Genomic DNA, 14,689 nt, shown 5'->3' with positions numbered 1-14,689 from the left:
CATCTACATGTTATGAAGTTATAAACTAATGATTTAAAATCATCATCTATGTGTATTAAGATCTTTTATTGGTGGACAAAACAGAAAAAATGAATTTACTCCCCTCTCCCTTTCTTCTTCTTTAATTTTTTTTTTCTGTCCATAAAATAAGCCTGGTTTTGCCTCACTTTTGTAAAATATTACAATTGTTCTAACGAAAGTTTTGTCAGCATGACTTCCTTGGGAATAAGTGAGTATCATGTACCAAAAAAAAAAAAAAAAATTAAGACTGTATTCCACCCCCCCCCCCAAAAAAGAGAATCATTTTCTAAAAGAAAAAATAAATGGGCATCGTGCTTAAGAATTCCTAGTAGTTGTTCCACAAAGAATTTCCTATCTTATTAAAGCCCTATATCAAGCCCATTCCCCAAATAAAGCAGTTGAGGTTGTTTGTATGAGGTAGTATGACCAAAACTAGACTAAAAACTATGCAAGATAACTTCAAATGAAGATTCTGCCAATGCAACACCAAACTAATTTCCAGAACTTTAACTGTAGAATTTTTTAGGAACATTTTACTGTCTACATTGTTGATAATTAAATGCTCCAAATAAACAACTTTCTTTTTGAGAATTCAGGCTAAAGCTAGAACATAACACTTCAGAGTGCTTCACCTGATGTAATAATAAGTAGCTGAGATAAACAGTTAAGCAAACAGGAAAAGTTAAATTCAAAAAATTCCCTGCCCTTGATACAAATCTGGAAGTAATTTTTGTCTCCATTTCTAACAATGACACATACAGGTTGTTAATAACTTAAACATACCAATTGAATGTGAAACTAGCAAATAAACTAAAAGCAGATGTTCCAAAAATAGCAAATAATTCATCTATTTCCACATAAAAATGTTCTTAGCTGATATAAACTGCCCTATGAAATCTGTATCCAAATGACAAATTTTCCATGCCGATCTAACATGAATTTTAACTAAATCTCCAGGTCTGAATCCTCTTCCCATCAGTTATTTGTCATTGTTAGCAATGAGAAGCTTATTAACACTAAAAGTCAAATGTATTTAAAATCTTAGAACACAAAACAAAACATCAGGCATCATTTGTGCAATTCCTCTAATGTGGGGTTTAATTTTAAGCTGTAAATTTTCCTACAACAGATCTTTGCCGAAAGGAAATTTTCGTTGACTCCTTAAATAACAAGACATTCACTCTGGAGAAAGGACTACTCATCTTCGGAAGCCATAATCATCTCCATTTAAGGTCACACAAGCAACTGTTGCAACGTATCTTAGTTATCCGTAACAAAGTGAAGCAGGCTGAGTTTACTTCACTGCAAGTATAAAAATATCAAAAATTAACAAGTACCTCCTTCAACAGAAGAGATTTAAGAGCTAGAATTTGCAGTAGTAAACAAAAAACCAGGAAATTACATGACTTTTGAAAAAAATTACTTTCCCAGTTCTACTACATCATAAACTTATAAGAATCAGACTTATCATCCCATTTAATAATATTATTTATGTGGAAACTTACAGGAAAATAACTGCTACATTAAATGAGATACATTCTTTTTGAAACACTACACAATTTAAATCTGTAACATATGCACACCTACTGTCAACAAAGTACCTTTACTACAATGCTATTAATCAGAAATCAAATCTTTCTGTCTTTCTAATTTATTGTTAGAAAGCGATTCTTGATACTGCTGTCACCTTAGGGTTTTTTAGTATAATGATGTAATGTATTTTTAAAAAATTGTAAATAGTAAACTTGTAAATGCCTTTTTTCTTAGGATATATGTTTAAATAAGAATTATAGCTTATAAACACATTGTTAAAGCCCTAAACAAAAGTACAGATGATTTGACAGTTCTCACTTTACCCATAAAATCAACGAAATGCTCTAAAACCGAAATCAATCATTATTCTATTTTAAACACAAAGGTTTGAGGGAAAAGAACCATGAATAGGAAAAGGTATAAAAATTGATCTTGTGGAAGCATTCACTGACTTACTAGAAGCTGCTGATATGAAGCTCAGTAGTAAAAGAGCTGCAGTATCAACAAGTCAATGAAATGTTTAAGGTTTAAGCCAGCCAGCTTCACTCTCACTATATTAAAATTACAATTACTATTCTAGTATATTTAATGTAGTATTTTATGTCTAACCCTGGAAACACAGGAACCTTTACAGAAAGCTTTCTACCATTCCAAACTTTTAAAATTCCCTTCCTCTTACTAACAATTAAAACCAAAAAGTATGTGTCTCAATCGCCTTTCCATATCAAGAGTAAGGTAAACAGCATTCTAAAGAGTTTGCTTGTGATAACACTATGGCCAGCCAATCATAACTTCAGAATTCCTATGTGACATCATAAGACCTCCCTAGAATATTTTTTCTCCTCCACCTACTTCAATTGCTCCTATAAAGCTGGTAAGGGAGACAGAAAACTTTCCAGCAAAAAGACCACAAGACTGCATATAACACACATTACTCTACTGTGATCATTACAACAACCAAGGTAAGAAATAGATTTCATTGATTTGGTCTTTCTTGTTTTATATAATTCAAAGTTACTGAACTTTAAAAAAAAAAAGTATTTTTTGGTTCATTTCATCTAAGTTAAGGAAAATGTTTTATATATAAAAATTTTAGTTTCTAAGTATATGCTTACCAGATTAAATAACAGTAAGAATAAAATTTAACTTTCAAATGATAAGGGTCACATTCATCTCTGATTTGGGATATTGGTTTGTCATTTTAACTTTCACTTTAACTTTTAAAAATAAATTTTAACATCTGGAACTATTGAAGTGTCTTCCAATTATATTATTATGCATTTGGTGGTAGTGTTGACTTAATTTCTACACACACACACAAAGATGACTATTTTACTAGTTGTTACTCTGCTGAGAAACATAAGATTGGGTTATCTTTGGACTACTATGATTAGTCAGTCGTGTGATTGTGATGTGATATGCACATTGTTGGCATGACTATTTCAATATTATCATGATTCCTCACAGTAAATATTGACTAAGAACTTACAAATGTGTGATACAAACTACTTTTAAAATGTTTCTGATTGTTCCCTCTCTATAAATTCCAACTTTTACAAACACCCACCCTCCTCCCCAACTGACTATTTTACAATTTAGGTGAAAGATAAAGTAAACTGCCCATGGGTCACAGTCTAGGACATGCTGAAGTACTGACAGGAACCAAGGCTTTTAGACGCTAAACTGCATGCACAGCCAGTCCACTGATGACCATAGCTTAGGAACATCATGACACTGGCAAAGCAAAATAAGTAGCCTTAAATACAGTTAATGGCACCACATAAGTTAAAGGATACAAACTGTGTGAGACAGTTCTCTTAACAGCTTATATGATATCCTCCTGGTCATCTGCAAAGCTTAGGTATAGGAAATTCCAGGTGACCTTCGTTATGAAGCAACATACACTGGAAAGTTAAACTCAAATATGTGCACTGCCTTGAAAAAGCAGTAACACACCATCAAATTTTTCTTAACTGTTAAAATAATCATGCTTTTAACCTAGCTAGCCTAGAGACCTAAAATCCACGGTGATGGCTCCTCAAAAGACTTCCCAATAGAGTGCATACCTTACATATCAGAGGGCCCAGGTTGGCCCCTCCTCCCTCAGTACTGCATATGACAAAGTAATGTTTTGATTTTTCTCTCATAAAAGTATTTTTATTTACAGATTCAGTTATTTAGAGAGAGAGAGAGAAGGCACAGCACTGAGGTATGGTGGGGGCTGGGCTCAAACTTGGGTCGCACACAAGGTAAGCAGCAGACTATCCAAGTGAACGAGTCTGCCAGCCCAGAATTTTGTATATTTAAAAAAAAAAAAAATTTCCAGGTTGAGAAGGACAGTTCTAATTAGAAAGGTATCTCAGGGGAATGAATGGGTGGTGGCGCACCTGGTTAAGTGCACATAGTACAAACAAAGCACAAGGACCTGAGCAAGGATCCCAGTTCAAGTCCATCTGTGGGCGGTAGGGGGGGGGGTCGCTTTACAAGCAGTGAAGCAGGTCTTTCTCTCCTCTGTCTATTCTCTCTCAATTTATGTCACATCAAATGGGAAAAAGGAAGGGAGGAAGGAGAGCCGCCAAAAGCGGTGGATTCCTAGTGCTAGCATGGAGCCCCAGCGACTGGAGAAAAAACAGAAATAAATAAAAAATAAGATACCTCAGTGGTAGAAAAAAAGGACTTAAAAAGTCTTGAGGATCCAGATACAGTCACCTTTGGCACAATATAGGCCTAACCTAAGTGGCCTTTTTAGTCTGTTTCTGTCTGCCTCCCATGCTTTTCTCTCTTGCACAAAAATTAATAAATGGAGCCTTCAATTTTTTTGCAAATACCACTTATGGACTTTATTTATGTCCATATTAAATCCTTAGCTTTAATCATCTTCATTTTTTACTTCCATATTTTCTAACATTTAAATATTCAATTCTGTTCTCTTTGAGGTGCTTGAAGTGGGGAAAAAAATGTGCTACTTTATTTTATGTTATGAAAAACATTAGCTTTCATCTAAACTCTGGATTAACACAATGTTGATCATACCAGCAAGGGAGTAGTAAGCATAAATGTAAGAAAATATAAGGAAATAATACAAGAAATTATACTTCACAATTACAGTGACTTAAAGCAGATACTGCATAGTCCCTTCAAACATTCTTAGAAATACATCATCTACGCTCTTGCTTAATATGATCCTGAAGCATGTATAACCAAATAAACACAGAAAAACGGGGTGTACATGTCCACACCAGTGTATTCACAGTCATCTGAGGACCTCTAGTGCTTTTTAAAGTGTATTTCACCTCCAAAGCTTTAAGGGAAAAAAATAATAGCTTCTTCACATTAAGTAAAGTGGACAACTAAATGCTTTATATGAATCCTACAAAGAGTCATGGCTACTTTTCCTATCCCTCTAAAGATAATAATGACAGAACCCATAGCCATACAGGTTATCTTAACTCAGGAGATGGATGTAATTAGCTGGCAATCATTTTTCCTTAAAATTTCCCTCCTCACTCCCTCCTCACATCCTTTATCCTCATCCTAGGCAGTAGGAATGCAGAGTATCAACAACCATAGGTTTAGAAAGAGTATTTTAACTGCAAATAAACTCTAATACAATGAACAGACAGTGAAGACAAACCTACACAGGAAATAACAGCAGTGTGCCAATTCCAAAGGGAAAAAAAATCTTTCTCTGTGTTGTTATTTAATGAATTTTCCTTAAGGCAGAGCTTTAAAAGCAAAGAAAATATTTCACAGGAGTCAGGTGGTTGGCACACCTAGTTGAGTACCCAGATTACAAGACATTAAAATGCTCAAGGACCCAGGTTTAAGGCCTGGATCCCCACCTGCAGAAAGGGAAGCTTCCTAAGTGGTGAATCAGTGTGGTAGGTGTCTCTATTCTTCTCTCCCTATCTATATCCCCCTTCCCTCTTGATTTCCCTGTCTCTATCCAATATAAACAAAACTATAAAAAGAGGGGTCTGGACAGTAGCGAAGCAGGTTAAGTGTACATGGTGCAAGGTCTGTCTAAGGGTCCTGGTTTGAGTGCCCAACTCCCCACCTGTGGAGAGGTGGGAGTGAGGGGTGAGGGGGCTGGGGGGGGGGGTCGTTCTACAAGCAGTGAAGCAGGTCTGCAGGTGTCTCTCTCCCCCTCTATCTTCCCCTCCTCTCTCGATTTCTCTGTCTTATCTAACAACAATGACAGCAATAACAACAATACTAATAACAACAATGGCAACAAAAGGGAAAAAATAGCTTCCAGGAGCAACAGATTCCTAGCGCAGGCACCAAGCCCCAGCAATAACCCTGGAGGTGATAGAAAGAAAGGAAGGAAGGGAAGGAGGGAGGAAGGGAGGGAGAGAGAGAAAGAAAGGGAGGAAAGGAGGAAGGGAGGAAGGGAGGAGAGGAGGAGGGGAGGAAGGGGGGAAGGAGGATGAAGGATGGGAGGAAAGAGAGATACAGGGGCCAGGTGCACCTGGTTAAGTGCACACACTACAGTGCACAAGGACCTGGGTTCAAGCACCTGTTCCCCACCTGCAGGGAGGAAGCTTCACAGGTGGTGAAGCCAGGCTGCAGGTGTCTCTTTGTCTCTCTCCCTCTCTAGCTCCCCTCCATCTCCCACTATCCAATAATAAATTAATTAATTTTTTAAAACAGAAAAACATTTCATTAAGAGTCATCTTAGAGGTGAGAATATGTTGAATTTTATGTTTATATAATTATCTTCCTAGCCAAGCAGAAGCAGCTTGAAAGTTCTTTCAAGTAACGTGGAGCAACAAAGTAATAGTAATGATTAAAAAACCTCTATAGATTAAAAAACAACTTTAAAGAATAGCATATAGAATTATTTTTAATAATCCTCCAAAAGTTAAAATAATAATAGATCCCACAGCCATACAGAATACCGTGTAGGTACTTTCTGCCTCTTGCATGTAACACAACAAACAGACTATCCCAGACTACGGTGGTTGTCACTGGGAGACTAGGGAACAGAACTTTCATTGGTGGTGGGTCTGGTGTGGAATTATACTCTGTAGTCCTACAATCTTGTAAACCACTATTAACTAGAAATTAGAAAAATGGCTTTAAGACAAAATATTTTGAAAACCTCCTACCACAAGTCACATATAACTTTTCAAAGCTCAACATATGACAGGAAGCCCAATTCTACATGAATTGACTTAATTATTATCATACAGACACTGGAAATCCAGTAAAATGAGGACTTAACACATTTCAAACTGTACCACTAAAAAGCTAGCATCACAGTTTGTAAAACAGACTTGTTTTTGTTTTAGCATGAGATTATAAACTTTAGAATTATGTTTTCTAAGTTTAAAAAGAAATTGCCACACTATCTTTGGTTGTCTCGGTGATATTAAATCTCTTTTAAGGATTATGCTCTCCTTTTCAACAATGGTTAACTACTATAAGGTTTATGAGTTAGTCTTTAAAATACTTTCAGTATTCTTTCACCAGTAGAGAACTTATATCCTTAGAGCACACCTCTATATACTTCACATACACAGAATACTCATTTGCACAACACTTTGTTCAGGTCAATACTAATCATTAACAATCGAAGTTGCAGTCCTCTATGGAAGGGGAGACAGCATAATGGTTATGCAAAAAGACTCTTTGAGGCTCCAAGGTCCCAGGTTCAATCCACCATACTACTACCATAAGCCAGAGCTGAATTAAAAGGGGGGGGAGGGAGAGGGAGAGGGAGAGAGAGAGAAAGGGACCAAAGGGACCGGGTGGTGGCACACCTGGTTGAGCGCATATATTACAATGTGCAAGGACCCAGGTTCGAGCCCCCAGTCTCCACCTGCAGGGGGAAAACTTTACGAGTGGTGAAGCAGGGCTGCAGGTGTCTCTCTGTCTCTCTCCCTCTCTATCATCCCCCTCCCTCTTGATTTCTGGCTGTCTCTATCCAATAAAGATAATAATAAATCAAAAAATTAAAAAACTGTTTAAAAAAGAGAGAAATAAAATATTAGGATAATGCATTCAACTATGAAATTTTGTCATTTTAACTAGCCAATCTGATAGTAATAACACTATCTTTGTTCATTAATAATTTTTTAAAATCAGGCCAACAACATAGTTCAGCTGAGTATTATGGCTTTTTTTCTTTTAAAGTCTAGTTGAGGGTATAGACACGTAAAGCAAAACTACAGCACATTAAAACCCTGAAGAAAACCAACTCAGCCTTACTGAATAAAGGAAGACTTTATTAGGAAGCAATATTTAAATTGGGCCTTAAGAATCAAATGAAGTTTTCCGGACAGAGTCAAAGTAGAAACAAGTAAAGAGGTCACTCCAAGCAGAACCAGAATAATAGATGCAAAAACTGAGAATCACAAAAGTGAATGACCTGTTTGTGGAAAGGTGATTACGTTTCATGTAAGTGAAGTACCCACTCCTCAGCGTCAGAGAAGGAAATGACTATTACATGTTTCATAATGAACAAAGACAGTTTCCTTTTTTCCATGTTTTGTATCAAGTAAGCTTTAACATTCAGACCTGTAAATCCACTTACATCCCAAATGTGCATAAAAATATAAGTTCACCCCACTAGAGAAAGAGACAAGTTAGGAGTACGGATCAACCTGTCCACACCCATGTCCGGCGGAGAAGCAATTGCAGAAGCCAGACCTTCCACCTTCTGCATCCCACAATGACCTTGGGTCCATACTCCCAGAGGATTAAAGAACAGGAAAGCTATCAGGGGAGGGGATGGGATACGGAGCTCTGGTGGTGGGAATTGTGTGGAACTGTATGCCTCTTATACTGTGGTCTTGTCAATATTTCCAATTTATAAGTAAAAATTATATAAATTTAAAAAATAAAATAAAAAGAATCCAGAAAGAGGGACCACCAGGTGGTGATGAACTGGGTTGAGTACACATATTACTATTTTTTTTAAGTTTCTTTTTTATTTATTTATTTATTTATTTATTCTTTTTTTGCCCTTGTTTTTTTATTGTTGTAGTTACTATTGATGTCATTGTTGTTGGATAGGACAGAGAGAAATGGAGAGAGGAGGGGAAGACAGAGAGGGGGAGAAAAAGATAGACACCAGCAGACCTGCTTCACCGCCTGTGAAGTGACTCTCCTGCAGGTGGGGAGCCGGGGGCTCGAACCGGGATCCTTCCGCTGGTCCTTGTGCTTTGCGCCACCTGCACTTAACCCGCTGTGCTACCGCCGGACTCCCCACATATTACTATTTTAAGGGCCTTGCTTCAAGCTGCTAGGACCCACCTGCAGGGGGGAAGCTTCACGAGAGGAGGAGCCATGCCTCAGGTGTCTGCTTCTCTTTCCCTCTCTTTTTTTTTCTTCCCTTCTTGATTTCTGTCTTTGTAAGAAAAACAAAATATTTTAAAAGGAACCCAGCAGGTACCAGATTTTAATTAAAAAATTACCAGATTTTAATTTTCTCAACTCTTTGTGACTCATATACTCAGGATTTTCATGCTGATGAAGAAACTGAGAATCCTTGGTTCTGTGGGCCACTTGCTCAAGGTCACCTTGCCAGGGATGTTGTGGGTGGAGATCATGGGACTCTGGATGTAAAAACATGGCTAGAGTAAAAAAGTGAAAATTCAAAACGAGGTGGGGAGGAGCCTTAAATCCTGAATAATTTACAAATACAACTTGAGTTCTTTGTATAATTAGTGACTCCCTTACGTATTGCTAAGGAAATTTTTTTCAATGAATGGTTGTGGTTTCATGCCTTTTGAAAGGTATACAGCATTTACATGGGTTGGGATTATCACTAACTAGGAAGCTTCTCTTTGGAGAGGTAGTTTTATCCCTGGTGACACCAAAAGGCTTCTCAAAGTTTAATCAACCTGGTTAAAGTTAAGGTGTTTTATGAAGATTCAGCTGTGAATATTTTTGTCATCACAGATAGAGAACTGTCTGAACATGAAGTCTATCCATAGAAAAACAAAGTAAAGAGACTGAAAAAGATTCCCAATAATTTTTTTTCTTTCATATTTTGGACATGTTCATTCAACTATTTCGGTGTTATATTTCATTGCTTGAAAAAAATTCTATTTTAATTTTTAAATTAACTTTACACTGGGTTTCTTTAACTCGTAATTAAAAGTGAACTAGAAAGTAAGAAAATATAGGGGCCAGGTGGTGGCACACTTGGTTAAGCTCACACATTACAGTGCACAAGGACCCAGGTTCAAGCCCCTGGTCCCCACCTGTAGGGGGAAAGCTTCATGAGTGGTGGTGAAGCAGGGCTGCAGGTGTCTCTCTCTCTCTCTCCCCCTATTTTTCTCTATCTCTATCCAATGATAAGTAAATACTTTTAAAATATTTTTTAATTTTTTATATTTATTTTTATTTATTTATTCCCTTTTGTTGCCCTTGTTGTTTTATTATTGTAGTTATTATTGTTGTTGGATAGGACAGAGAAATGGAGAGGGGAGGGGGAAGACAGAGAAAGGGAGAGAAAGATAGACACCTGCAGACCTGTTTCACCGCTTGTGAAGCGACACCCCTGCAAGTGGGGAGCCAGGGCTTGAACCAGGATCCTTATGCGGGTCCTTGTGCTTAGCGCCACCTGCGCTTAACCCGCTGCGCTACCGCCCGACTCCCTAAAATATTTTTAAAAGTAAATATATATATGAGCTATCAATGCTAGTTATTATTCCTTTCTTGTAGCTATATTTTATATACTCAAAAGTTAATAGCTTTTAGCCACTGTGTTGGATAATGACTAATGCACGCGTATACTAGAGATCACATGCTAGCTAAACACTGGTTGCTAGCAACTATTTAAGAGAATTAAGTTTTATGGAAATTGGCTACATGGTTCTCCTTATTCAGATGAATATGATGAAGGCCAGTGTCTTCGGCCAAAAAGTCTAGTCAAAAATATCATCCAAATCATAATAGGGCCAAATTGAAGTACTGAAACCACAAAATCTAACCATATGGTTTCTTTGTAGTAGTAAATCCCCAACCCTAACTGATCCTGCCTGATACGTGACTTCCCCCGCTTGCCCCATTAATTCAGTATTTCCCTCTGCTCTCCTCAGTACTAAGCTCTCTCAAAAATGAAACTGAAAAGCTGCAATGGGTTTATCCTGGGAAGTATAGAGAAGACAATGATAGCAGGCTGGTGAACACTCTGCGACTAGTGTCTTTGGACTGGGGCCCACGGGTCTCCAAGTGGGAGGACCCGGGTTCAAGCTCCCAGTCTCTGCTTGTTGGGTGGAAGCTTTACTAGCTGTGGAGCAGTGCTGTGGATGTTTCTCTCCTTCCCTCTCTCCCTGTCTGTCACTCTCTATCAAAATTTAAAAGAAGAAGAAGAAAAAAAGGTCACCGGGAACTGTACAGCACCCAAGTGATAACGCTGGTGGCAAGCAAACAACAGAAAATGAAACAAACAAAGTGAGCCCCCAAAATGTTACTGTATCCCTGGGCACTTAACTGTGGGCCTTTTAATTTGTATTTTTATTGATCTGCAATACATTAGGTGTGTGTGTGTGTGTGTGTGTGTGTGTGTGTGTGTGTGTGTGTGCGCGCGCGCGCGCGCGCGCGCACGCGCAACTTGCTACACCCACCACCAAAGCCGTTGTGTCATCATACCAACCGAGATTCCCCAAATATCCCTACCCTCATCCTAAATGTGTCTTTAACTTTTCATTTCTAATTTTCATCCAAAATTTATATAGAAATAGTGATTTTAACACTCCAAGCTGCTTTTTTTTTTTTTTTTTAGTTTAGCCAGGGAGAGACAATAGCACTGAGCTTCCATCAGTGCTGCAGCAACTCTCAGATAACGCTAGGCACTCACCCTACCCGGGAGGTTATTTTTAAAAAAGTATTTTATTGGGAGTCGGGCGGTAGCACAGTGGGTTAAACGCTGGTAGCGCAAAGCGCAAAAACCGGCGTAAGGATTCTGGTTCCAGGCCCTGGTTCCCAACCTGGCAGGGGAGTTGCTTCATAGGCAATGAAGCAGGTCTGCAGGTATCTATCCCCCTCTCTGTCTTCCCCTCCTCTCTCCATTTCTCTCTGTCCTATCCAACAATGATGACATCAATAACAACAACAATAATAATAACTACAACAATAAACAAGGGCAACAAAAGGGAATAAATAAATATTAAAAGTATTTATTTACTTTAATGAGAGAGAGAGATACCAGAGCACTACTCAGCTCTGGCTTATGGTGGTGCTAGGAATTGAACCTTAGAGCTTAAAGGATGAAAGTGTTTTGCATAATCACTGTGCCACCTCCCCAGCTCTTCTCTTTCCAACCCTAGAAGGATCCCATCTGGCAACAAAATACTCACAAACGTTAATATCTCTTAGCTCTGTGTAATTAAAATTTTTGCCACCAAGATTATAACTGGGGCTCAATGCCTACATGATGACTCCCAACACTTCCAGTGATATTATTATTTTTTTTTGACAGAAGGTGAGAGACAGAGGTAGAGCAGGGGAGATACCTACAGCATTGCTCCACCACTTGTGAAGTGGATTCAAGTGGGTTCAAGCTCCCTCATGCGTGGTAATGTGTGCGGTCTACCAGGTATGCCACCACAGCCCCACAGTGAATCTCTTTATCTCTATTTTCTAAAATGAAATTCTATTATGTTTCATTTTGTTTTGTTTTATTAAATATAAGAAATAATAAATTCCACAGCAACAAAGCTTTCTTCAGTGTAGTGAGGGCTGTGCTTGAACCTAGGTCACACATGTGCCAAAGCAGTGCGCTATCCACGTAGCATTTTCACTAGCCCTAAAACACTTCTCACATACCTTATTTTGAACTAGAATTAACCTCTGTAAAATAATTCTATACACTTCTTCTCAGAGAGTGGGAGAAAGAGAGAGAAAGAGAGAGAGAGAACCACGCCATCATTGATATGATGGCAGGGATGAAGCAAGTCCAGGGTGCCTACAACACAGCTATGTGCTACCTGTCCAGCCTTAACATGAATTTTTATGAGATTATCTTGGGGTTATAATACATTAATGCTCACATTACACTCAGGGGAAAAAAAAAGTCTTAATGAAACTATACGTAAGAATTTTTGTCCAAGGGAATAGCCCAAACCAAACTGTGCCCTAAACCAAACTATACATTTGTAGTAATAGGGGCCAGGTGGTGGTGCACCTGGCTGAGCACATATGTTACCAGGTTTGAGCCAGCAGTACCCACTGGTAGGGGTAAAGGTTTTCAAGTGGTGAGGTAGGGCTGCAGGTGTCTCTCTTCCTCCCTAATTCCCTCTCCCCTCTTGATTTCTGTGTCCAACAAATAAAGATAATTAAAAAAATTATAAAGAAAAACATTTATACACCTATAGTCATTTTGAGAGGACGTGTCAAAGACTGAAATGATTACACTCCAAACACAGGATAATTAAGATGGTATCTCAGAGACAGAAAAACATATTTGTGCACACATGCCCACATACACAAACTAGAGATGCTTGATGGCACAGATAGAAATACTGAGGAAGATGAGTGACTGTGAAATTATATTTGACCTGTTAAGAGGCTAAACATACTATCCTACTCCATTTGCTATTTTTATATTCTATATTCCAGGCAACCTAAAACAGTAATCTCGGATTTGGCTGCCAGCTCTCTCTCTTGACCATCTACAACTTCAGATTTCCTGCCTGTCAGCTGTCATGGAGAAAGTCCAATACCTCACTCGCTCTGCTATAAGAAGAGCATCAACCATTGAGATGCCTCAACAAGCTCGTCAAAATTTCCAGAACCTATTTATCAACTTCTGTCTCATCTTAATATGCCTCTTGCTGATCTGCATCATTGTAATGCTGCTCTGAAATTCGGATGAAACCTCCAGTTGCAGCTTAACACCCTCATCTTAAAATCTGTCATCCCATGAAGAGAGAGAGAAAAAAAAAAACAATGCTATATAACAAACCACATAAGAAGAATTCCGTTGTGGATAAAATGTTATAAAATGCGTTCATCTGCTGGATCTTGTAGACATGAAAACAAATTTCATTACCAAAAATTAACTCTTAACATGACTCTAAGTGTGTGTAACTTTGATTTCTTCCACAATCTCTATTGGAGAAATCTATAAGCTCACAAATTTCTAGCCCAAATAATTTCTGAAGATGAACTAGGCATTGTTGTCACTGTTTTAAGGTGCCCTGCTTGGAAGTGCACTTCCTATATAAAACATTAGCTTCACTCTGTGGGGTAATATATTTTGGACAGCACTTGAAAAGCTTCCTTGATATTTATATTCTCAGCTCTTCATAAATACCAATATAATCATTCAAGTGAAGTGTTAGCATTTGAAATAGCTCCTGAATCCTCACTTTTATTGCCCTTGCTAATGTCATACAGAAATATTTAGGAGCCAGGCGGTGGCGCACCTGGTTAAGCACACACACTACAGTGCGCAAAGACCCAGGTTCAAGCCTCTGGTCCCCAACTGCAGGGGGAAAGCTTCATGCGTGGTGAGCAGGGCTGCAGGTGTCTCTGTCTCTCTCCCTCTCTATCTCCCCTTCCCTTCAATTTCTCTGTCTCTATCCAATAATAAATAAATAAAGTTTTTAAAAAAGGAAAAGAAAAAAGAAATATTTATAGCTTCTCTATAAGGTTCTGTTTTTTCCCTACCACATGAAAGTGCTTAAAAAATTTATGAAAATCGTATAATAAAAACTTTTAAATGAAATGTCTCTTACTATTCAAAGAATTCCTGTACATGTAAATAAACCGTAAATCTGTTCTCTATAGGACATTAGATCAATATTGACGGCATGTCTAGTCACAATTAGTAGTGCACTAACAAAATCTAAGTTTAACTTTAATTCAAGGCACTGAGTAGTTGATTACATGATTTAGACAACAGAACTTACCTTGCTGTAACTTTGGAATTATGAAAACTTAAGACATTAGAATAAATTTAAAGAATACCTGTCTGTTAACTTCAGAATTCAGGCAAAAATAGTAAAAGTACAAGGCTGGGGAGATGGTATAATGGCTATGTAAAAAAAATAAACAGAAAAAAAAAAGATTTGTTGCACTTATTTTTTTAATTATGTCTCTAAAATTAACTACTTCTTTGATTAAGTTCTGAAATAAACTTTTTTGTCCCACTCTCTGCTTATAAGATGTGTGCTTA

General features: G+C 37.8%; 2 protein-coding genes across 7 annotated transcripts in view; one reads left to right on the top strand and one right to left on the bottom strand.

Annotated features, from left to right (window-relative positions):
• The window catches only part of CEP85L (centrosomal protein 85 like), a 104,444-nt gene that overhangs the window by 46,593 nt on the left and 43,162 nt on the right, over positions 1–14,689 (bottom strand). The gene's annotated exons all lie outside the window — the stretch shown is intronic.
• PLN (phospholamban) lies at positions 2,427–14,661 on the top strand. Its single transcript, XM_060190550.1, has 3 exons — positions 2,427–2,516; positions 11,990–12,106; positions 13,129–14,661. The coding sequence occupies exon 3, from the start codon at positions 13,215–13,217 to the stop codon at positions 13,371–13,373; it is 159 nt and encodes a 52-aa protein (XP_060046533.1). The 5' UTR covers positions 2,427–2,516; positions 11,990–12,106; positions 13,129–13,214; the 3' UTR covers positions 13,374–14,661.

The sequence above is a fragment of the Erinaceus europaeus genome, chromosome 4 (genome assembly GCF_950295315.1).
Source record: "Erinaceus europaeus chromosome 4, mEriEur2.1, whole genome shotgun sequence".
NCBI classification, from domain to species: domain Eukaryota; kingdom Metazoa; phylum Chordata; class Mammalia; order Eulipotyphla; family Erinaceidae; genus Erinaceus; species Erinaceus europaeus.
The sequence above is the reverse complement of the archived record's forward strand: the minus strand, read 5'-3'. Positions and strand labels throughout refer to the sequence as shown.

Bases quoted from the DNA above. Each gene is read 5' to 3' on its own strand.
- PLN (XM_060190550.1), top strand. From the start codon at position 13,215: ATGGAGAAAGTCCAATACCTCACTCGCTCTGCTATAAGAAGAGCATCA.